The sequence below is a fragment of the Cricetulus griseus genome, chromosome 4, assembly GCF_003668045.3.
Source record: "Cricetulus griseus strain 17A/GY chromosome 4, alternate assembly CriGri-PICRH-1.0, whole genome shotgun sequence".
NCBI classification, from domain to species: Eukaryota; Metazoa; Chordata; class Mammalia; order Rodentia; family Cricetidae; genus Cricetulus; species Cricetulus griseus.
In genome coordinates this window covers 176,895,654-176,921,509 of record NC_048597.1, presented here as the reverse complement: position 1 = coordinate 176,921,509, position 25,856 = coordinate 176,895,654, and the positions used below count along the sequence as shown (strand labels likewise).

The 25,856-nt window shown below is 42.2% G+C and overlaps 1 protein-coding gene across 2 annotated transcripts in view; it reads right to left on the bottom strand.

The window, feature by feature from the left end:
- The window catches only part of Clpx (caseinolytic mitochondrial matrix peptidase chaperone subunit X), a 34,129-nt gene extending 20,524 nt beyond the window's left edge, over positions 1–13,605 (bottom strand). For both annotated transcript variants that reach the window (XM_027411332.2, XM_027411333.2), the window contains exons 1-3: positions 13,302–13,605; positions 5,021–5,181; positions 3,980–4,097 (exon numbers count right to left, since the gene is read on the bottom strand). In XM_027411332.2, the coding sequence (XP_027267133.1) occupies positions 3,980–4,097; positions 5,021–5,181; positions 13,302–13,380 (358 nt within the window). In that variant the 5' untranslated portion in view covers positions 13,381–13,605. The remainder of the gene's footprint in view (positions 1–3,979; positions 4,098–5,020; positions 5,182–13,301) is intronic.
- Positions 13,606–25,856: the final 12,251 nt, after the last annotated feature.

The following is a 25,856-nucleotide window of genomic DNA, read 5'->3' as shown; positions in this document are numbered from 1 at the left end:
AGCCTGTCCTGGCACTCACTCTGTATATCAGGCTGGCCTACAGATGAGTTTGAGGCCAGCCTGGCCTACAGTGAGTTTTAGAACAGCCAGGGATATGCAGAGAAACCCTGCCTCAAAAATAAATAAACAAACAAACAAATAAATAAATAAATCCCAGCATTCTTTTTTTTTATTATTTTTTATGTAGTGTGTCTTTGTCAGGGCACATGTGTTTGTGCGCCTTTGTGCTTGAGAACACATGTGAACACAAAGGCCATGCAGAGAGATTGGGGGGTGGGGGTGGGGTGCAGGAGGCAGAAGAGGGTGTCCTCTGAAGCCAGAGTTATAGGTGGCTGTAAGCCATTCAATGTAGATGCTGGAACCTGAACTTGGATCCCCTGGAAGAGTAGCAAGCTTTCTCAACAGTGAGTTGTCTCTCTAGTCCTATGTTTCCATTTTGAAACACAAAGCCAATTAAAATACATGCCGTAGGTTATCCCAAACTGAAGATGTGTGAAAAACCCTTACAGAAACCCACTACTAGCCTAGCAGTGGTGGTGCACGCCTTTAGTCCCAGCACTCAGGAGGCAGAGACAGTCAGATCTCTGAGAGTTTGATGCCAGCACGGTCTTCAAAGAGAGTTCCAAGACAGTCTCTAAACCTACAGAAAAACCCTGTCTCCAACCATCCCCTACCCAAAAAAAAAAAAAAAAGAAACCCACTACTTTTGTTTTTGTTTTTTCGAGACAGGGTTTCTCTGTATTGCTTTGGAGGTTGTCCTGGCACTCGCTCTGTAGACCAGGCTGGCCAGTTGAACTCAGAGAGATCCACCTGCCTCTCTGCCTCCCGAGTGCTGGGGTTAAAGGCGTGAGCCAATGCCTGTCAAAACCCACTACTTTTTAAGCTTATTTTTTAAAGTGTAATTTAGGGGCTAGGGAGGTGGCTCAATGGTTAAGAATGCTTACTGCTGCCGGGCAGTGGTGGTGCACACCTTTAGTTCCAGCACTCGGAGATAGAAGCAGGCATCTGTGAGTTCGAGGCCAGCCTGGTTTACAAGAGCTAGTTCCAAGACAGCCTCCAAAGCCATAGAGAAACCCTGTCTCAAAAAACCAAAAAAAAAAAAAAAAAAAAAAAAAAAAAAAGCTTACTGCTGTTACAAATAACCTGAATCCAGCCCCAGCACCTAAATGGCAATTCACAGCAGTCTATAACCCCATTTCCAGGGGATCTAACAATCTCTTCAGGTTTACTGGGCTCCTGCACACAAGTGTTAACAATATAAACTCATGCAGACACACATACACATACAAAGTTTTTATCTTGGGCTAGAGAGATGGCTCAGCAGTTAAGAGCACTGGCTATTCTTCCAGAGGTCCTGAGTTCAATTCCTAGCAACCACAATGTGGCTCATAACTATCTGTAATGAGATCTGGTGCCCTCTTCTGGCCTGCAGGGATACATGCAGGCAGAACACTGTACATATTTTTTTTAAAGGACTGACTCAAATACACTTTGTATATAATGATCACCTGTAAATGTTTAAAGAAATGTCAAGCTATCAAATCCACAAATTAACACAAGTTCAAATACAGAATCACCATGTCTCATTAAAGAGAAAACAGTGAGCATCTCTATTTTATAGTGAGTTACAAGTTCACAGCTGTTACTGATGGTAAACAGGGCAAGGATTAAAGGGCAGAGAAGAGACTCATCCAGTTCAGGCTGTGTGACAGGAAACTCTGGCTTGAAAACAGAAGACCAAAATATTTCTCTACAGAAATTAGGTCAAAGGGAAAGAGATTAAACACCAACATCTTGTCTGTGCTTGATACTGAAAGGCTGCTTAAATTTAACTTGAAGGCCAGGCAGTGGTGGTGCATGGCTTTAATCCCAGCACTTGGGAGGCAGAGGAAGGTAGATCTCTGAGTTCCAGGACAGCCAGGGCCACACACAGAAACCCTGACTCAAAGCAAAACAAAACTTTTAACTTGAATACTGGATTTTCAATACAAGTTTTCAGTGAAGCATGTTTGGTGTCTATTCAAGTTCAACCACACAATTTTACTCATTAAAATACCAGGGGGTGACATTAATTATAAGGTATAATATTTTGGTTTTTTTTGGTTTTTTTGTTTTTCGAGACAGGCTTTGTCTGTGGCTTTGGAGGTTGTCTTGGAACTAGCTCTTGTAGACCAGGCTGGTCTCAAACTCACAGAGATCCACCTGCCTCTGCCTCCCGAGTGCTGGGATTAAAGGCGTGCGCCACCACCGCCCAGCTAAGGTATAATTTTTTAACTCTTAGAAATACCCTTAATGGGCTGGAGAGATGGCTCAGATGTTAAGAGCACCAACTGCTCTTCCAGAGGTCCTGAGTTCAATTCCCAGCAACCACATGGTGGCTCACAACCATCCATTATAAGATCTGGTGCCCTCTTCTGGTGTGCAGATATACATGGAAGCAGAATGTTGTATACATAATAAATAAATAAATAAATAAATAAATAAAATCTTTAAAAAAAAATGAACAGACTTCAAATATTGATTCATATAGCCAAAGAACACCCACAAATGGCCAAACACATAGGAAGACACTGGACATTATAGGTTATCAGCAAAATGTAACTTAAAGTCACACAAAGAGTCATAATAGCAGTACTCTTACAAAGCTAGGAACAGCAACTCCCAGACTCTAGAATTTTATTGTATCATGTCAAATTTGTCTAGAAAATTTCATCATTCAGTTCCAACACTTTTACTTTATATTATGATCCAAATTACATTTTACCCATTTATTTAATTACTAATTAAACCTATGAAGAATCTTATATTCAAATTGTGCAATAGAGCTACTTTAAAATTACTATATTAGCTGCAGGGTATGGTGGCCCACACCTTTAATCCCAGCATTCAGGAGGCAAAGACAGGTTGGATCTCTGAGTTTGAGGCCAGCCTAGACTAAAGAGTGAGTTCCAGGACAATCAGAGCTATGTAGAGACTCTGTCTTAAAAAAAACAAAACAAAAAAAAAGTCTTCCCAAAACTATAAAAATATGCCATGCGTAGTACTCTTCCTTATGGTACTGATACTTTGGAGGATGAGATCATAGAGTTCAAGTGACTACACAGTAAAATGGTCTCAAAAACATGGGGAATGGAAGAGACGGGAGAAAAGGGAAGGGAAGAAGAGATAAATGAAGGAAGGGGGAAGAAGGGAGAAGAAAACAAGGAAAGAAGCCTCTGACAATGACACATAGGAAGGCTAAAGTGGTTCAGGGTAATTTCCCTGATTGTAAGTAGCTCTAAAGCATTTAATGAGTCATTCTGATGTAATGCCCTTTGCTATTATAGTTCAGGGCACTATCAGAAGTAGGAATCATTGATTTCTTCTTTTAGTGTCTGAATCACTAGTAATCAAGCTTTTCCTAATACTGGGGTATTATCTCTTCTGGTACATCAGTCCCCAGAAGGGAAATTACCTTAAAACATGAATGACTGATGTTCCCAGCACGAGATACTAACCAGTTGAAGAATGTAGCAAAGAGTGTAAGTAGGTTTTGGTTTCCCTAAAACCTAACAATTACACGAAAACTCACAAAATCAAAATTTAAAATGAACATTTTGAGGCAAATTTAAACAAGCAAATATTTTATCTCTTACAGTTTAAAGTCCTATCCATATTAGGGATTTTTAATGTTTTTGAACATTCAGAAAATCACTAAAGTTCAAGGCAAAAATAATTCTGGTTTCTAATTTCTACACATTCAACCAATTACACAAAAAGGGGGGGAGCTGGGTAGTGGTGGCGCACACCTTTAACCCCAGCACTCAGGAGGCAGAGGCTGGTGGATCTCTATGAGTTCAAGACCAGCCTGATCTACAAGAGCTAGTTTCAGGACAGCCTCCAAAGGCACAGAGAAAACCTGTCTCGAAAAACAAAAAAATAAATAAAATAAAATAAAATAAAGTAAAAAAGAGGGGAAAAGAAAACTCAAAATACTTACACACAAAGGTCTCTACATGTGTACACAAGTCGCCACATTTAGGACAGCGAAGCTGGTTTCCTCCTTTCCCAGAATTCCCAGAGCCTGATTTCTTACTGCTTCCTTCATTCACAGATTTCTAATGTTCACAAAAAAGATAGTCAATCATTGGTTTCAGACACCACTTTACATGTAGCTTAACTGTAAACAATAATTTGTATTAATCTTATAATTTCCAGGCTGAAATAATTAGTTTGTATCTAGTGCCACTGGTGTCAAAAGATCTATCATATAAAAATCAAATCAGTTCTAGTTAAACACATGTAGTTATCTGAAAACCATTTTAAAAAATATAATTTATATTAACATGAATATTAAATAGCTGAAAGTAAACCGGAAGAAATGTTACTCTATAAAGTAATTCTCTTGGATGAAATTAATCAAGAATTATTATTGAGCACTGAGATTATAGAAATGAACCACCAGCCTGGCTTATTCTGATAAATAACATTTTCCATCTCATTTAAAATAGTCATCTTGCCAGGCAGTGGTGACTCACGCCTTTAATCCCAGCACTCGGGAGGCAGAGGCAGGAGGATCTCTGTGAGTTCGAGACCAGCCTGGTCTACAAGAGCTAGTTCCAGGACAGCCTCCAAAGCCACAGAGAAAACCTGTCTCGAAAAACCAAAAAAAAAAAAAAAAAAAAAAAAAAACTTTGCTTATTGCTTACTAAGTACAATGATTATGCAATATCGTTTCGTACAAATTAAGCAATGAATACGCTGGGCATGGGTGGGCACCCAGGAAGCTGAAGTGGGAGGATCCCATTCGAGGCCTGCCTGGGTTACACAGCAATTTGCAGGGCAGCCCAAGTCACATAGACACTGCCTCAAAAACCCACAACAAATAAAATACAAAATTATATTGAACTTTTATACAATTCATATTTCAGATCTTTTCATGTTTCCTACAGAACACACTTAAGCTAACATGTAACACTACTATTATAATTAGCTCTTTAAAGATGGGAAATGTATAGATGCCAATAAAGACAAAAATAACCTTAGTTCCATCTCCAGAGCCATCTTTGTTTGCCCCATCTTTTGAAGCAAAGTATGCTGGTGTTTCTGAAAAGGTTCTAAGAGGAGCTCTGCGCAGAATCTGAGTGTCCAAGGTCCCCAGTCTTCCTAAAATTGGCACATGAATGCGCCCACAAGAAATACCTGGAGGGAGGGAGAAAGAAATCTATTAGTTTCCATACCAAATACTGGTATGTCTCAATAAATTTCCAGTAGGCACTAGAGAGAATGTTTGATGAAGGGTGCTGGCTTCTCTTCCAGAGGACCCAGGTTTGATTCCTAACACCCACATAGAGGCTTACAACCACCTGTAACTCCAGTTGCAGGAGACCCAATGACCTTCTGGCCTCTGCAGGCACCGGACACATACATAGCACACATATATACATACATGCAAGCAAAACACACACAAATAAAAATAAATCTTAAAGTCCTGGTAAATAAAAGCTGAACAAAACAGGGTTGAAAATGCTGTCACAGCAAAGCTACACATAAAGGAAGAAAAAAATAACCCCATCAGAGGCAAAGGCCTTTCAGAAGCAAGCCACACCTCTGAATGATTCCAGCAAAATTCACTGTTTTCGATTCAATCCTTTAAAAGTGAGCAAGATCAGCTGGGTTGTGTTAGCGCATGCCTTTAACCCCAGCACTCAGGAAGCAGAAGCAGGAAGGAAGATCTCTGTGAGTTCCAGGCCGGCCTGGTCTACAGAGTGAGTTCCAAAACAGCCAGGACTGTTACAGAGAAACCAGGTCTCCAAAAATCAAAAACAAAACCAAAAAGTGAGCAATTATTATGTAGACCATAATAACCTGTGGCTCTTTTAAAATGACAGGCATACTTGCTTTACATGTAGGTGTTTGGAAAGGCCTTCTTATATGCTACATTTGTGTTTTCTGTGTACAATTTCTACCCCTGAGAATAAGCCTATCATAGCAATTCTTGCTTCGTTGGTTACCCCGGGCCAGTATTACTTCTTTCAAAAATTACATTCTTTTCCACTTCCATGAGGTTCTCAGTAGAAAATCTGAGACAGTGATCAGAATGGTGGTTGTTAGAGTTGGAGGAATGGATTATTTTGGTTAGGCAGAGTTTCAGTTTTACAAAATGAGTTATTGACATGGATGGTGGTAATGACTGAACACTGTAAATGTACAGCTAGCAAAATGGCTCAGCAGGTAAAGGCACTTGATGTGCAAGCTTGAAGAATGGAGTTTGATTCCTGGAATGCCCATAAAGATGAAAAAAAGGGGGCTGGAGCGATGGCTCAAAGGTTAAGAACACTGACTGTTCTTCCAGAGGTCCTGAGTTCAATTCCCAGCAACCACATGGTGGCTCACAACCATCTGTAATGAGATCTGGTGCCCTCTGCTGGCATGCAGGCAGAAGACTGTATACATAATAAAATCTTAAAATAAATAAATAAATAAATAAATAAATAAATAAATAAATAAATAAATAAATACAAGGCTAGAACAGTAGTGCAGGCTTGTAATCCTAATACTTAATAGTGAAGAGGTTTAAGGTCATACTCAGCTACATAATGAGTTTTAAGCCAGTCTGGACTAAAGATTCTCCTTTCTTTTTTCTCTGTGTAGCCCTAACTGAACTGGGACTCACAAGGTAGATCAGGCTGGCCTCAGAGATCTGCCTGTCTCTGCCTCCTGGGTGCTGGGAAAGTATTATTTATAGTCCTCTCTCCTCTCTCCTCTCTCTCTCTCTCTCTCTCTCTCTCTGTCTCTCTCTTTTTCGAGACAGGGTTTCTCTGTGACTTTGGTGCCTGTCCTGGAACCAGGCTGGTCTCAAACTCAGAGATCCGCCTGCCTCTGCTACCTGAGTGCTGGGATTAAAGGCTCGAGGCCACCACCACTGGGCTATTTGTAGTCCTCTCTTGATGGACACTACATTGCTCGAGTTGTCTTCTTTTACCTTTTTCTTCTTTCTTTTCCTTTTCCTTTCCTTTCTTTTTTATTTTTTTAAAGACAAGGCATCCATATGTAGCCCTAACTGAACTGTGACTCAATATGTAAACCAGGCTGACCTTGACTTGACTCATGGAGATTTCCCCTGCCTATGCCTTCTGATTGTTGGGATTAAAGGTGTGTGCACCACCACCACCACCACCACCACCACCACCACTACCACCACCACCACGCCTGACTTTTTTTCCTTTTTCTTATTATTACTGTATATCTATAGATGAGGTGCATGTGTGGTGCATAGGCCATGGTGTGGAGGTCAGAGGACAACTTTGTGCAGTCAGTTCTCCTCCTGCCTTTTCCTGGGTTACAGGGAACAAACAGAGATCAAACAAAGAGGTGAATGGCCTACGGTTAAAGAAAATCCTATTCTGTTACAGTATTGTGCATTGTACTAAGAACCTTGCATAAACCAATACATTGCAGGTAATCACTAAGGTGGCTTTCTAGCATCACAGCACTCGGGAGGCAGAGGCAGGCAGATCTCTGTGAGTTCGAGGCCAGCCTGGTCTCTAGATCGAGTGCCAGGATAGGCTCCATAGCTGTACAGAGAAACCCTGTCTGGTGGGGGTGGGGGTGGGTGTGGGGTATGGGGTGGGGGGGGTCATTTAAACTTCTGAAGTTAAGGACTTCTTTACTGAAACTTTTAGTATAATACTATAGTGCCGTTTTAACATGCTGTAATCTATGACCATAAACAAGATGCCCAGTTATGAAACAGGTGGTTCTCAAACTGAAGTGTGTGTGCATCAGTATTGCCTGGTGGGTTTGTTAAAACACACTGCAGGGACTGGTCCCTGGTTCTTCGGAAGGTTGGAGGCACAACCCAAGAATGACCTTCTAACAAGGTCCCAGAGGTTGATGCTGCTGCTGCTGCCAATGCTACTGTCCTGGGACTGAACTTCAAAAACAACTGTGCTAAAAAAAAAAAAAAAAAAAAAAAAAAAAAAAAAAAAAACTGTGCTAAACAGGGTGGCCCTTCACCAATCATAAAACCACAGAAAATATAAGGTACTACAGCAAACTAGTCAGGGGGCTCAACTCTTTTTTGTGAACCCCCTACATAAAGCCTACATACTCTGGTGAAATGTTTGGACAAATTTCAGATTTTTTGAATGTATACTATAAAATACATAACAAAGAAAATCACTATACTATGCTAAAAAAAAAATAAAAAGAAAAAAATTAAGGGCAGGCTGTGGTGGTACATATCTTAACACCAACCAGCCTGGTCTACAAAAGAGTTTCAGCACAGCCAAGACTTACACAGAGTAACCCTGTCTTGAAAAACCAAAAATAAATTAATAATAATGATGATAATAAAAGCTTAATGGCACAGGCCTATTACAGCACCCAAGAGGCTAAAGCAGGGACCAGTGAGATGAGATGGCTCAGCAGGTAAAGACATTTGTGACTATGCCTAACAAAGTTCAATTCCTGGGACCCATATGGTGAAAGGAAAGAACTATTCCCACAATTGTCTTCTAACCTCCACAACAGTTCATAACATATGTGCACAGGCACAGGTACACACACAGAAATAAATAAAATTTAATTATTTTTTTAAGGAAATGTGTGGGGTTTTTGTTTTGTTTGTTTTGGTTTTTTGAGACAGGGTTTCCATATGTAGCTTTGGAGCCTATACTGGTACTCACTCTGTAGACCAGGCTGGCCTCAAACTCACAGAGATCCACCTGTCTCTGCCTCTTGAGTGCTGCAATTAAAGGCATGCACCACACCACTGCCCTGCAGGAAATGTGGTTTTGAGCGAGGCCAAAGGCAAGATTTTTAAGGTCCAGGCCAACCCAAATTGTAATATGAAATGTATGATTCTAACTGGTGACAAATTCATAGATAATTCTAAAACCATGATCTGTTGTCTACCTTGACAATTAAAGATAATGCCATTTTTCATTTAAAAATTAGTGGAAATAAGGTTTAGGAAAACCGGATTCCCATCTATGGACCTCTGAAGGCCCTGTGAACTTTAGGTGAAAAACCCCTGAAACCCAGGAAAACATGTCTGTACATTTTGCAACACTGTTTGGCAGCAATGCTAAAAGTCAGTTAAAAGTTAAACCATCTATGAACATCTGTCAGACAGATAAAGCCTTGGGAGTTTCAGAGCAGCTGCCTTTTAAAATAATAGCATAGGAATGTCCATTTTAAGCCTATTAAGAAGTAGGTAGATGCTGGAGAGATGGCTCAATGGTTAAGAGCACCGACTACTCTTCAGGAGGACCCAGGTTCAACCCCCAGCACCCACATGGTAGTTCACAAATAACTCCAGCTCCAGGGTATCCAACACCCATGGCAAAACACCAATGCACATAAAATTAAAAAATAAATAAATAAAAAGAATTGTAAAAAAGAAATAGAAGGAAGGTAGGCCTAGTGGCACAGATCTTAGTCCCAGCTGCTTTGGAAGCTGGCTGAGGAAGGAGGATGGCAAGTTCAAGGCCTGCCAGCATTTCAAGGGGAATTCAAGGCTAGCCTCGAGAATTTGGGCGAAGCCCTGTCTCAAAACAAAATATTCTTAAAAAACCAAGCACAACTTGGTGGCAGAGCACTTGCCTAGCATGTGTAAGGTCGTTGGTTCAGTTTCCCACTATGGCAAAAACAAACAAAACAAAAATATGAGGAACCAGGTACTGTATGCCTATGATTCACAGCTGATGCAAGAGGTTCAAGAGTTTTTGACAACAGCTCACATACAGTGAGTTCCAGGAAAGCCTCAGCTACATGGTAAAACCTTGTCTCAAAACAAAGACACAAGAAAGTACTTTACTCAGTTTTTTAAAATGTGTATGGGCACTTTATCTACATGTAATCTATGCAACACATGTGTGCCTGGTACCCAAGGAAGCCAGAGAGGGTGTTGGATTTCTAGAACTTGAGTTATATAAATGGTGTGAGTTACCATGTGAGTGCTGGGAATTGAACTCAGATCCTCTGAAGAGCAGCCAGTGTTCTTTGGAGCCAGATCTCCACCCCCAATTTATTCAGTTTTTAAATATTATAATTAACATAACCTTAATATACATTTAGTTTCTTTCTTTTTAGGGGACAAGATTTCATTCTACAGCTATTCTACTCTATTCTATGCCTTAAAAACCATGGCAATCCTCCAAAGTGCTGAGCCCACACCATACCAACTTTCTTTTCTGAGACCAAATTTCATGTAACCCAGACTCTATGTGAATACTCTATGCAGCTGAGGTTGGCCTTGAATCCCAGATCCTCCCTCCACCTCCCAAATACTGGATCATCCTTGGCTTCCTCTAAGGAGTCTACAAAACTTTACAAATGACCCAGCTTTAAAAAAAAAAAATCCAATCTATTTTAAATAGCAGGAAAGAATGAATAAGAAATTGTAGAGTTGAGGTAGAAAATGAAACTGAATCCTCTCTTACAAGTTTGGCCTCTAACCTCTAATACAAATTGAAAAAGAAACAAAAATTTAAAAAAAAAAAAAAATATATATATATATATATATATACATATATATATATATATATCTGCAATTTAACAACTGCTTACTGTATTTATTAGTTTGGGCATAGATTTTTATTTTATGAACTAGTTATTGTTTTGTGAGTGCTAAATACTGTTTAATAAGGAAAAATAACATCATTACTGTAACATTAGGTGGATGTTGAAGTCCATTCTGCTAGCCAAGAAAAAGAAATCTTAAATGCTTTGAAGGCCAGAGATATAGTTTAACAGAAAAGCACTTGCCTGGTATACTCAAGGCCCTGGAGTTAATCCTTAGTACAGAAAAAAAAAGTTTTGAGAAACCAGACTTGCTTGTGAAGGCCTGCCTCCAGAGGCAATATGAAGAAATCATGAGTTTAAGGTAGCCTGGTCTACCCAGCAAAACTGCTAAAATAAAAATGTTTCATCAATTATTAACTTTGTACTATTTAATCTATTATAATTTGACTGCCAGAAAGAAAAAGAGGGAACTAGAACTAAAAATTAAGGTAGGTGCACTATATAACCATGAAAACTGTGGTCAACATGTTTGACCTCTTCATTCAGACTTTTTTTTTTTTTAATAGTGTTTCTCTATGAAACAGTCCTTGCTGTCCTGGAACACCCTTCGTAGATCAGGTTGGCCTCAAACTCAGAGATTCACCTGCCTCTAACTCTGCCTGCAGGAATTAAAGGTGTAGGGCACCACCACGGGGTTTATTATGTGAATTTTAAATGTGCTTGACATATATAGGAGGTCACTTTGCATTTTAAATGTGCATTCAGAAGCACTTGTTGCCAATTAAAATTTCTTAGTGAGTGTTGACCCTGACTTTGGGTTAAAGAATTACAGAAATGCATCTAACTTCAATTTCTGACTTCTTTCAATCTAATCCTTGAAGAAAGGGTATCACTTCAGTGGTCCACTACTTTAATCCCAGCACTGCAGAGGCAGGTAGATCTGAGTTCGAGGCCAGCCTCGTCTACGAAGGGAGTTCCAGGACATCCAGAACTGTTAAACAGCGATACCCTGTCCCCAAAAAACCAAAAAGGAAAAAAAAAATTATCGTATGTATGTATGTATGTATGTATGTATGTATGTATGTTTGTATGTATGGTCATGACCATTTGCAGGACTGTTCTCTTTCCACCTTATTGGTCCCAGGGTTGAACTCACAACAAATGCCTTTATTTGCTGAGCTATCTTTATAGTCCACATTACATCAGTTGAGAGTGGTGTCACATGCCTTTATCCTAACACTTGGAGGCAGACAGTGATCTGAATTCCAGGACAGCCTGGTCTACTGAATTCCAGAGATCGGCCTGCCTTGGTGTCACAAATGCTGGGATTAAAGGTCACCACTATACCCTTCGGGCATAACAAGAACTTCCTCCAGTCCAAAACACCCAAAAAGCATACCCTTGTTTATGCTGTTGCCTACTTCACCAAATTCAAACATTAAGAATTTGCTGCCGCCTGGTGGCACACGCCTTTAGTCCCAGCACTCGGGAGGCAGAGGCAGGGGGATCTCTAGGAGTTCGAGGCCAGCCTGGTCTCCTGAGCAAGTGCCAGGATTGGCTCCAAAGCTACACAGAGAAACCCTGTCTCGAAAAACAAAACAAAAAAGAATGTGCTGCCCAGCTAGGCGTTGGTCGTGCATGTCTTTAATCCCGGCACTGGGGAGGCAGAGGCAGGCAGATCTCTGAGTTCAAAGCTAGCCTGGTCTACAGAGCTGAGTTCCAGGACGATACAGAGACTGACAGAGAAACACTGTCTCGGAAAAAAATTTTTTTTTTTTTTGCTGTCCCCAACACCAAACAGTAATACCTTAAGCCCTCAACAAATGTATGCCAAATAAATGGGTTAAAATTAGTTTTTTTTCAAGTATTTACAAATTAGGCCTCAGGAACTGGGACATCTACTTGTTGAGGTGTGGCGATGCAAGACTAAATCTTATACCAACTTGTCGCTTAATACAATCCTCCCACATTATCCCACTTAATGTGTATCACAAACTATACACCTTTAATAAGAAATGATTTTATAGTTCATCTGAAAACTTGGGAAAATAGCTCATTTATCCAAGGGTCGTTATGAAAAGACGTCTATAAGATCACAAAGTCTAACAGGACCTAGCCTCAGTATGATATGCATAGATTTGAGGAAAAGAAAAACAGGTTCCGTTCCCAGTAATTTCTTGGCAGGTATGCACTCTGTCACAGGCCCTCATAAGTAAGAGGCAAAGTAAACAAGAGCCATTCCTGGGGACAGATCCCAGCTGTCAAAACTGGAGAAGCGGTCGAGAGACTGTTGCTACGTCTAAGTATTTGGAGAATCCCAGTGGTCGTCTCCCATCTCCCCAGCTGCTTTTCTAGGACCCCGAAGTTTTCCACATAAGTGGAAGCCCGTGAACTGTGTTTATGCCCTGGCGTCGCCGACCGCACAATGACAGTGACACGGGAGCGTTGCGCTGCCTGAGTCCAGGCAGCTAGCCGGACACCCGGATACCCGGATCCCCGCAAAAAGTGACAGGCCCGTGTAAGGCTGAGCGTGTCACTTTTTAACGACCGAGTGCAGCACTCGGTCCCTCTCCCAGAGTCGAGGCGAGATGGCCCCATTCCAGCCACAAACTCCGGAGGCCTGAGAGCGCACCGGCGGGGGACAGCACACTGGAGTTTTCTTCAAAATCAGACCGCCAGCTACTTCAGGGGCTCGCAACGTCTCGCAGTCCTCAAGCCCTCTTCCCCAGGATCCCCACCGGTCCAATTCCCGAGCGCCCAGAGCGGGCTCCGGCACGGGACTACTTCGTTACCTCTCTGCGCGGAGGTGAGCGAGGTGGTGAGCAGCCGGGCGGCCGCAGCGCCGCAGGTACAAGCGCCACAGCTGGACATCTCCGCGGGGCCTAGGCCGGGGCTTCGCGCCCTGCGGATCTAGTGGGTTCAGCGGCCCGACTGTGCCGCTCGAGGACTGTGCCGGATGGCTCCGCTCCTTTCTGCCGGTTCTATGCTGGCGCAGCGTTTTCGTCACCAGGCATCCGGGCCCGGGCGATCGGAGAGCCCCAGTGCTGTCTACTCACCAGAGTAGACGCCTTCCCTCCTCCCCTCCCTCCTGTTCTTCCCCCATCCCCCGCCCACCCCAGCCGGGGAGCGTGCGCGCGCCTGCGTCCTAGGCCCGGGAGGGGGGTGGCGTAGCACACGACGCGCATGCGTAGAGACTAACGTGAAGCTAGAGAATGGGGGCGGTAACCCGGGCACCAATGAGCGCGCTACGGCAAGCGGCGAGCCCAAAGCTTTACGGTCGCGCAATGTCTCAGGAAGCGTCATTATTGTGATGTTGAAAAGTTTTAGACCCAAAGAGATGCTTGTCGGGAGTTGTCCCTATGCTTCTTAGAAGCAGGAAAAGTAAAAGCGAAAGAAGGTGAAGACTTTTTTTTTAAGTGATCCTAAGACTAAGAATGTAGTTCAATGGTAAAGGCCCTAATCCCACATAATAAATACATTAATAAAGTGACAGAAACCAGCAAGCGCTTACACTTCAACAAGCTTCTTCCCTCATGTACTCTATAGTCTGACTTCTTTTATGTTTTCTGTTTGTTGTTGTTTTGTTTTGTTTTTCGAGACAGGGTTTCTCTGTAGGTTTGGAGCTTGTCCTGGAACTCCCTTTAAAGACCAGGCTGACCTCGAACTCACAGAATTCGCCTGCCTCTGCCTTCCGAGTGCTGGGATTAAAGGCATGCGCCACCAACCTCCGGCTTCTTTTATGTTATATATTTCATCATTTCCTGTGTGGAAATGTCACTTAATCCCACTCCCATCCCTAGCAACAACTGTTGGAAAGCGACAACTTGTTCTTTCAAGCTTAGCGATGATAGGGTTTTGTTTGGGGGGTGGAGGTGGGTTTGGGTTCGGAGGGGGGCGGTTGGTTTGGTTTTTCAAGACAGGGTTTCTCTGTGTAACAGTGCTGGCTGTCCTGGAACTTGCTCTGTAGAGCAGTCTGGTCTCGAACACACAGAGATCCACCTGCCTCTGCCTCCCCAGTGCTGGAATTAAAGGTGTCTGTAAGGTTTTTGTTTGGGTTTTATTTGGGGCTGATGCCAGAGTAATTATGCTTTTTTTGCACATGAATCTGTTCAACTCTAAACGACAAATTGCCAGGTAGCCCAGACCTTGCAGTGTAGTTTAAAATGACTTTGAACATCTGCTGCGTAGGCTTCCACCTCTAGATGACGGATTACAGAGTTTCACCACACCCTGATGGAACCTTCAGATAGAAATTTAGAGGAGAGAAAGTCAAGCCAGGACCAACACCAGTTCACTCAATCTCCAGCCAGAAAAGTGATTTGCAGTTCCCCAGGTAAAGATCTGAGAAGGGAAATTCCAAGTGGCCTATCCCACAGGATTCTTCCTTAGGTCGTTTACTCCTGATAATTCCTCATTTTAAAGTTGCAGAACCAGAAGAGAATTCAAGTCTTCCTTCACTAGGACCCTCTTCTTCCTCAGATGTATCCATTAACACAATTTTGAAGAGAAGAGAGACTGAAGTTCTCTCAGGACACTGTTTTTGGACTGTGTTCTTAGAGTCTCTCAGAAGCTCTCCCTTCATGGTTGCTGTGAATGAACCAAGAGCACCCTCTCTACATTCTCACCACCATCACCACGACCACCTTAGACCCAACAAGAGAAGTTACTTTTTTTTTTCTGAGACAGGGTTTCTCTCTGACTTTTGTGGCTTTGGAGGAGGCTGTCCTGGAACTAGCTTTTGTAGACCGGGCTGGTCTCAAACTCACAGAGATCTGCCTGCCTCTGCCTCTGCCTCTGCCTCTGCCTCTGCCTCTGCCTCTGCCTCTGCCTCTGCCTCTGCCTCTGCCTCTGCCTCTGCCTCTGCCTCTGCCTCTGCCTCCCAAGTACTGGGATGGAAGGTGTGTGCCACCACTGCCCGGCTTGAGAAGTTACATTTTTACCTGTTTGATTTATTGGGATTTTATTTGGAAATAGTTGTTCTGCTTTAAAGCAGTATTTGGAATTCATGATTCTAGGACAAACCTCTCCTTTCAGAAATGAGCCAACCCTGGCTGGTCGGTGGTTGTAAACACCTTTAATCCCATCACTTGGGGGGCAGAGGCGGGCACATCTCTTGTGAGTTTGAGGCCAGCCTTCTCTACAGAGAGTTCTAGGACAGCCAGGGCTACACAGACCAACCAACAGAGAAACAAAAAGCAAACAAACAAAAAGAAGGCAAAAATTGCTGGGCAGAATTTGGGAGGCAGGAGGATCTCAATGAGTTCAAGGCCAGCCTGGTCTACAAAGTGAGTTCCAGGACAGAGAAACCCTGTTTAAAAAAAAAAACACAAAACAAAAAACTCCAAAAATATGTATATGGGTAATTTGCCTGCATGTATGTCTGAGCAACATCTGCATATAGTGTCCAAAGAGTCCCGAAGATGTCCAAGGGATCCTTTGAAACAGGAGATACAGATGGTTGTGAGCATCTGGCTAAGAACACCGAGTATGTGGCTAAGAAATGAACCCAGGTCCTCTGGAAGAGCAGCTCTTAACTGCCAAGCTATCTTTCCATCACCACTCCTCCTCCTCCTCCTTTTAATATAAAAGTATTGACCACCACTCATCACCATTTACAAATAAGAAAACAATACACTGTTGGATAGCATTGTAATTACTAAAAAGTTATTTTCCTTGGCTTCTGCTGAACTAGTAACCCAAAGAACTTCAAAGATTGAGCCCACATATAAGAACTGAGTTGGGGTCCAGAATAAGCAGTCAGGTTAGTAATTTATATTACAAAATTTTGTTTACCCTCTTGTGCTAGCAGGTCCTGAACTGTCAACTTCTCTAGCCCTATGACTACATTTTCATGAACCAAATGAGATGATATTACATGACTCATAGCCTTTTGTACACAGGTGTCAACTTTTTGTAAAGGAATGGCCTACTGGAAGAACCACTGAAGTCTTTGAAACAAACCAGTTTGTCTAGTCTCCTTGTGTGGGAGAGATTTATTGGTAGGTAGTGTTAAAAGTTTGCTCTTCGAAGGCAGATCTCTGTGAGTTCCAAACTAGCCTGTTTTTTTTTTTAAGTAGTAAACATAATTTATTTAAAGTTGAGTAAATAAAACTGCACATACTATACCCTGCCTCCCCCTCTTCATATGTGGGAAGTGGAGGTAGAAGAATCTCAAGTTTGTGGCCAGTCCAGATTGCATGAGACTCTATCTAAATCAACCAACTAGTCAACCAAAAAACAAGTCAATGATGATCAAGAGTATATTTTAGTTTAGGTTGTATGTTATTTAATTTTCTAATTCTGTGCCATACTTTTTAAAAAGCGCTTAAAACTGGTACATATGGATTAAGTATGACATTATTTTGTTATTACATACTTTGATCCTTCACCTTAGAAAGGCTTCATTTTTAGTGAAAAAATATTTTAGACATTCATTAATTCTCTTACAGACTTCTTATTAACCTTTCATATAAACAATTACCATTACTCATGAGACCAGCCTGGTTTACAAGAGCTATATAGTTCCAGTACAGGCTCCAAAGCCACAGAGAAACCCTGCCTCGAACTCCTCCCCCCCAAAAAAAAAGAAAACAAAATTTTTGCTCTTCACAGTCTGTCTCTCAGTGTTTGTAGGTGAAAATTAACACTAACCATCATATTACACAAGCATGAAGACTTGAGTTCAATCCTCAGAATCCACATGAAAAGCCAGTAAAACAGCTGGGTGTGGTGGCAGGCGCTTGTAAACCCAACATTCTCAGTCTCACCTACTCACAAGCTCAAGGCCAATGGGAGACCCTGTCTTAAAAGCAAGATGGATGTCTGCAGGGGAACAGTGCCTGAAACTGTCCTCTGGCCCATGCGCTTACAACCAGCACATATATTGGCACTCCTATGTGAATGCCCACATGGACATGCACTTACATGAAGTTGTAAGTAATGGATGGAAATTGTCCCTAATGTTTAGCAGAAGCTTTTCTCCAATGCAGAGGAAATAGAACATAGCATCAAATACTTCTGATAAAAATCAAAAAGCCTCAAAGTAACCAGAATTAGGCTATAAAACAAACAAAAAAAATCATAATAAATCCCTTGATGCTTTCAAAACTAACACATCAAACTTCATTTTCATTAGAACATTGTTATTTTTTAACTAATAATTTAAAAAAACAAGAACCACAGCTGGGCGTTGGTGGTGCATGCCTTTAATCCCAGGACTCCGGAGGCAGAGGCAGATAGATCTCTGTGAGTTCGAGGCCAGCCTGGTCTCCAGATCGAGTGCCAGGATAGGCTCCAAAGCTACACAGAGAAACCCTGTCTCGAAAAACCAAAACCAAAACAGAAACAAAAACAAAAACAAAAAAACCAAGAACCATAAGCTTTCAAGATGGCTCAGTGGGTAATGGCATTTGCTACCAAGCTTAATAATCTCAGTTTGATTCCTAAGAGCCACATGGTGGAAAGAAAGCAACAGCTCCAATAAATTGTCCTCTCATCTACACTCTATATCCGCCCCCCCCACATACACAATGAATGAAAGAATAAGTAAATTTAGTAATTATTTAAAACAAACAAACAACACAAAATGGGGCAGATAAGACTGCTCATTGCAGCCAGGCCCATGCCTTTACTCCCAGCACTTGAGAGGTAGAGGCAGGCTGATCTCTATGAATTCCAGGCCAGCCTGTTCTACAAAGTGAGTTCCAGGACAGCCTCCAAAGCCACAGAGAAACCCTGTCTTGAAACCCCATCACCACCACCAAAAGAGTGCTCATTGCTCAGGCAGAGGATCCCAGTTTGTTTGGTTCCCAGTACCCACATCAGGAAGCTTCCAAACACCTATAACTCTAGCTCCAGGATGGTCCGATGCCTCCGGCTTCCAAAGGCACCTGCACTTGCATGTACAAAGACACATACGCATATTAAAAATAAAATAATCATTTTAAAGCCACACCTGTAATCTCAGTACTTGGGTGAGGATCAGAAGTTCAAGGTCAACCTGGGCTGAGACCCAGTCCCAAAAACAAATCTCAGCACCCAGGAGGTAGAGGCAAGACTGATCTACATGAGTTCTAGGACAGCCAGAATTACATAATGAGACCCTGTCTGGAAACAAAAGGCTTGATGGCATGCACAATTGTAATTCCAGCACTTGCAGGAAGAGTTAGGAAAAAACAAGTTCCAGCCAGCACTATGTAACAATACCCTGCCTCAAAGAAGGGAGGGAGAGAGGGAGGGAGGAGGAAAGAAGGGAAGGGAGGAAGGAAGCAAGGAAGGAAGGAAGGAAGGAAGAGGGTAGAATTGCATTTGGTAAAAAGGTGAATATTAGGATTAGGAGACAAATTTTATAAACTTATTTAACAATCTTAAGTGTCCAGTAAGAGATTCCTAGTGGTTGCCCAATTAGCAGAGTATAGACTTTGCTCTAGAAAGTACAAAACACAGTCAGCTGTACATAACTCAGGTTAAACTTTCTCATCAGTGTGAACAAGGGTTATGTAGTTCTGGCATCAGGCCAGAGAAGTTTTCCTCACATGACAAAGCTAATTTGGTAGTTTCAATTTGTCCTCTAAAACTGTGCTCTCTGCCAGGCGAGGTGGTGCACACCTTTAATCTTATCACTCAAGAGGTGGAGGCAGATGAATATCTATGAATTCAAAGACAGCCTGGTCTACAGAGCAAGTTCCAGAGAAACCCTGTCTAAAAAAAAAAAAAAAAAAAGATAAAAAAAAAAAAAACTGCTCCACATTTCAGAATGTCTGGACTATTGGCATCAACACTTGGGAAGTGGGGGATGAGTCACTGGCTTCATTCAAAGCTCTTTCATGGTTATAGCTCACAGTAGTATAGATGGAAAACCTTGTAAATGGTGTTGGTGTTCAAACTAGAGAATTTATAACCGGATGTGATGGTGAATGCCTTAAATCCCAGCACTAGGGCAGCCTTGTGAGCTCTGTGAGTTCTAATTCAGTCTGGTTTACATACTGGTCTACAAGAGCTAGTTCCAGGACAGGATCCAAAACAATACAGAGAAACCCTGTCTCAAAAAATAAATAAATAAATAAATAAATAAATAAATAAATAAATAAGGGGGTGACTAAGGGGTCACTGGCATCCTTCTGTTCATGCAGAGGCTGTATTTTGGTTCCTAGCACCCACATGATTCACAGCTGTCCCTAATTCCAGTTCTAGGGCACCTGGTGCCTTCCTCTGAGTTCTGTAGGCACCAGGCTCATACATAGTGCACATACATACACACAGGCAAAACATTCATGCACATATAATGCAAATAGTAGTCATACTTCAAATACCATCAATATTCTTTTTGTTTGCTTGTTTTCGAGACAGGGTTTCTCTTTGTAGCCTTGACTGTCCTGGAGCTTGCTCTGTAGACCTGGCTGGCCTCGAACTCAGAGATCCACCTGCCTCTGCCTCGTCAGTGCTGGGATTAAAGGCGTGCGCCACCACTTGGGCTGTAAACATCATTCTTTAGGAACTGTTTAACTATTTAACAAAGTTAAACAGTTTCTTAACTGTTTAACTATCACTATTTAACAATGTTTAACCTATCACTATTTAACAAAGGTGCATGCTGCGTTTTACATGTGTACACTTCCTGCCCTGATATTCACAGGTTGAGACAGGCCCTTGTTCCAGGGTTATGGCTGAGCAGCTATGAGATGGAGCAGAGCTGCGAGTCTGAACAAGAGTAATGGAGTCCCAGAGGTATATTATGGCTTTTGTCTCACTTGGCACAGCACAGATAACCTCTGGTCAAGTTCCTACCAGGTCATCCTCTTGAGGTTTTTCTTTTTCTTTCTTTTTTTTTTTTTTTGATTCTAAACCAAAGGACCATTTTCAATTTCCCCTGTAGTAAAAATAGATTTTCTATCAAGAACAGAATGGGAAATACCGTTGGTCACATCTTATCAGCTCTTTGAGACAAAGCACTTTCATATCACACCCACTTTCACCCTTTACTGACAGGTTAATGATGCTTAAAAAAGAAAGTCACATGCAATTTTCTGGCTCAAATAGTTCTTAATGGAGCTGTTGGGTCCTTATCGAAAGTTATTTATCTTGTGGAAGCGACATAACTTAAGGAAACTCGCTTTGTGTGTCTTCTTGCATAAAACTCATTTTTTTTTTCTTTTTTAGTCAGTTATATCTCCTTGGGAAAATATTTGTATAGGTTAGAGTCAGCACATCATCCAACACCAACGCTAATTTTTTTCAGATTAAAATGTGGGTAAAGGTGTCTGCCACCTTGAGTTCAAACCCTGGGACATGCGTACTGGAAGTAAAAGACAAGTGTTGTCCTGAAAGTTGAGTTCCGAGCTCCACGTGCACAGTGTTATGTGCCTATGCAAGTAAATAAATAAACAAATAAATAAATAAATGCTAATTTGACCAGAATCATATGGTGATTCAGAAAAGATACCAAAAAGAGCCGATTCAGAAAAGAAACCAAAAAGAGCCCAAGTCTTCTGGTTTAAAAACTGTACAGTGAATTTGCAGGCAGATCACTGTGAGTTCAAGGTATCCTGGTCTACAATTTGAGTTCCAGGATAGGCTCCAAAGCTACAGAGAAACCATGTCTTGAAAAAAAAATTAAAGAATGTACATCATACCGTAGATACATATTCAGGATTTCAATGGGCAAATGTTTTTGAGTTCTGAATAGGCTGATTCTGTAATTACACAATTATTAGAAGTTATTGCCATCATGGGGAATACCTGTACAAATTAAGACTAACAACACTCCAGCTTATGTCTCTAATAAAATGAAACATTTTTTTTGCATTTTACAACATAAAGCATATTACAGGTATACTATACAACCCCTACAAGACAAACAGTTATAGAAAGATCTACTCACACTCTAGAAGATTCGCTTAATAAAAAGAAAGAGGTTATAAAGACCCCCTGAGATAGATTACACAATGCTTTATTTGTTATTTAGTTTTTAGTTTTTGGTTTGGTATTTTGAGACAGGGTTTCTCTGTGTAGCTTTGGAGCCTATCCTTGAACTTGCTTTGTAGATCAGGCTGGCCTCAAACTCACAGAAATCTGCCTGCCTTTGGCTCCCAAGTGCTGGGATTAAAGGTATGAGGCACCACTGCCTGTCCGCAAAATGCTTTATTAGCTTTAAAATTTTTAAATGCTAATGAGAAAGGAATGACAGCTGTGGAGAGACATAGAAAAAAACTGCTGAATTAAATCAGCCTGTATACTTTAAATATATGTTGACCTCAGAATGGAAACCAGGATATGTCTTACATTGGGGAAGAGGTTTTGTTTTTGTTTCCAAGGGCGAAGAAAAGCTATGGATACTATCAAAACTGATAAAGATTTGATTTGAACAGGAGAATTCTCTTGATTAAAAGAGGCATAGCATTGTGACCATTCAATCTAAACTAATGCAGAAGACTAACAAATGCCTTTCATAGCTGGGCGTTGGTGGCACACGCCTTTAATTTCAGCACTCAGGAGGCAGAGGCAGGTGGATCTGTATGAGTTCCAGACCATTCTGGTCTACAAGAGCTAGTTCCAGGACAGCCTTCAAAGCCACAGAGAAACTCTGTCTTGAAAAACCAAAAACCAAAAACCAACCAACCAAACAAACAAACGAAAACACCAAATGCCTTTCATTTGATCAGTTATAACCTGCCAAAAATAAAATTTCCAAAGTTAGGGTAGGGGCACGGTTTTGTTTTGTCTTTCCAGGAGAGTAAGTGCATCTCCACCGCCCCAAACCCCTAAGTGAACCTCCAGGATCAGTGAGAGATTTCATCTGAAAGAACAAAGTGGGAGAGTTCAAATAAGAACCCCTACCTCACCAGTCAGTGGTGGTGGTGGTGGTGGCAGCGGTGGCAGTGGCAGCGTTGGTGGCAGCAGCGCACGCCTCTAATCCCAGTACTCAAGCGGCAGAGGCAAGCGAGGTCAGCCTGGTCTACAGGGTGAGTTCCAGGGCAGGCTCCAAAGTTACAGAGAAAGCCCATCTCAAAAAACAAACAAAAAAAGAGCCTCTGCCTCAGTGAATAAGGTAAAAAGCAATTGAAGAAGTCTGATGATGTCAACTTGGAGACCCTATATGTGTGTCCACATCTCCATACACATACACCCATACATAAAACATATGTAAAAGTGCTTTCACATCTGCATTTTAATCTAATCCTCACAGCGGCCTGAGGTGTAGCAAGTGTCAGCACTTGAGTTTAATTGACTGGTCCAAGCTATCTGAATCAGGACTCAAACTTAAGTATCCCATATAGACTCCCAGTTTCTTCCCTATTTCCTCCTTCAAATGATAGTGAGGTTTTAAGATTTGCAGAATCTCTACCCTGACCTAGAAATAACTGACTTCAAGGATTATAACTCCACTGTTCCATTAAGACAGCAACCTACCATTTTTTTATTCTCTTAAACTTACAGCCCCCACCCCTGAGGGGCTGAGGGGAGCACAGTCAGTGGTTAAGAGTGATTTGTTTTTGTTGCGGAAGACCCGAGTTCAGTTCCCAGCACCAGGTCACTATAACTCTGGCTCCAGGGATCAGACTCCCTCTTCTGACTTCCAAAGACACACCTATACATACTTAGCATACAGTTACACACACATACACACACACACACACACACACACACACACACACACACACACACACACACACACAAATAAATGCTAAAAATAAGAAATTCCTGGAGTAGCTCGTTGTGGTTCATGCCTGTAATCCCACCACTGAGGAGGCAGAGGCAAAGGATTGAAAGTTCAAGGTCAGCCAGGAGTATACAGCAAGATCCTATATCAAAGAGAAGCTTGAGGGTGCTGGTTTTCTTTCACACCTAAGACACCTAAATCTTTGCCCCATAGTGTTCTGGACTAGGACTCAGGAATCCCCCTTCCTCCCCCCTCTCCCCTCCTCCCTCTCTTCTCTCTCTCTCTCTCTCTCTCTCTCTCTCTCTCTCTCTCTCTCTCTCTCTCTCTCCTTTCCTCTCCCTTCTTGAGACAGAGCCCCATTGTAGCACAAACTGTTCTCAAACTCACTGTACAGTAGAAGATGACCTTGAACTTCTGGTCCTCCTGCCTCTACCTCCCAATTGCTGAAATTACAGGCAATGGCTACTATGTCTGGTTTGCTTGGTGTTGGGAATTGAAGGAGGGCTTCATGTGTGCTAGGCAAGCACTCTACCAACCGAGCTACATGCCCAGTTTAGAAATCTATTTTCTTGGTTTTTTTTGTTTTGTTTTGTTTTTGCTGGTGTGTGTGTGTGTGTGTTGTTTTTTGTTTGTTTGTTTGTTTGTTTGTTTTTTCGAGACAGGGTTTCTCTGTGGCTTTGGAGGCTGTCCTGGAGCTAGCTCTTGTAGCCTCAAACTCACAGAGATCCACCCTGCCAGGAATCTATTTTCTGTTTTTTATTGTTAGAGTTGTGGAGTGCTAATGCTTATTTGCAGTAAGGAGTGTCTCCACTATGATAATACAAGCCTAAGTTTCCTAAGATCTCTCTTTTTGGCTTTATTCCACCAGGGTCATTCCTTGCCTTTTGCATTGTGGGGAGATGAAGGAGACCACAGGGAGGTGCTCCCCACTCTCCAGTGTCAGTGCTTTGGGTTGAAGCTAACCTCAGAAACTGAAGCGGGGGCTCTATCATCTTGCTGTTTTTAGAGAGATGGTCAGCAGATGGCACTAGTTTACCACTCTTCCCTTGCACTCTGGAGAGGCTGTCAATTAGTTCTTGAAGCTAACCGAGTGGAACCCCAATGTTTCAAATCCTGAAGACAGTGTCAGGAAACACTTTGGAGTTTTGTTCAAACTGGCTGTTCTAGAATTAGCTCTGGTAGATCAAGTTGGCCTTGAACTCACAGAGATTCACCTGCCTCTGCCTCCCAAGTACTGAGATTAAAGGTGTGTGCCACCACTGCCCAGCTTGTTTGAATTTTTTTTTTTTTTCGAGACAGGGTTTCTCTGTGGCTTTGGAGGCTGTCCTAGAACTAGCTCTTATAGACCAGGCTGGCCTCAAACTCACAGAGATCCACCTGCCTCTGCCTCCCGAGTGCTGGGACTAAAGGCGTGCACCACCACTGCCTGGCCTTGTTTGAAATTTTTAAAGGACACAGATAGTAATTTTCTACCATGAGGACAAAAATGAAGCATTCTTAGTAACTAAAACTAAAGTTGGAGGATTCACACTTCCTGTTTTCAAAACTGCAGCCACCAGGAAGGCCAACCATATCACTGTAATAGATAAAGCAAAAGAATAGGCTGGAGAATTCATAGATAAGATCATTTACACTCAATTGATTTTTATCAGCACTTCCAAGACCATTCAGTGGAGAAGAGTTTTTCCGCCAAATGGTGCTGGGTCAACAGGATAACCATGCTCAGAAGAATGAAGTGGAGCCTATCCTTTATATCATATACAGGAATTGAGCCAAAATGGCTCAGAGACAAGGGCAAAGGTGTGGCTCTTACAGTGTACTGCCTAGCAGGCATGAAGCCTGGGTTTGATCCCCAGCACTGCATAAACAGGGTGTTGCCTCCAGCTTTAGTCCTCTCAAGCTCCACAGACTCTGTTCCTGTCTCCACAATCTGTGGCTTTGCTCTAGCACCCCAGACACTTGAGCTCTCCAGACCTCCTATTTATGAACAGAGCAACGGGCTTGGCCCCTCTCTGTAGGTTCCTGCCTGTGCTTTTTCCTACTGCTATGTCACATCTATCCTGGGTAAAATTCACTCTCGGTACTGAGTGATCAGCCAGCATAGCACTGGCTGAGAATAAAAAGCTGAGGGCTTTTCTGAGGTGAACATTTGGTCCAGAAAATAAGCAGATGCCATAGTGGAGAACAAGCCATGAGTCAGTGGCTGTTCTGTGTTGGCTTGTTTGTTTTGCTGTGCTGGGGAAGGAACCCGGGACTGTGTGCACGCCAGAGGCAGTTCTACTTGATTATAAACTGCAATCCCAGGAGCTAGGCAGATGCTGTTCTGAGAGGATGAATCAAACACAGCACGGTGGTGGCCAAAGGAGCTCAGACTGACCAGGGAAACATGGGAAATTTTTTGTCCTGATTATAAATAATGCTTATCTTCCTCCAACCCTCTCTCCCCTGTTTCTAGGCAGTTTTGAAATAGTAGAGATGGTAAATTCATCCTATCCCAATTCCATTCCCCATCTCCTGACTGGTTGCTTGTTTGGTTTTGATTTTTCAAGCAGAAACTTATGTAGCCTAGGATAGCCTTACTTTGAAGCTTAGGCTGGCCTTGAGCTCCTGGTTCTTCAGCCTCCACTTCCCAAATACTGGAAGACAATTTAGGCTTGTGTGCTCCCATGCCTGCTCCCTTCCCAGGATT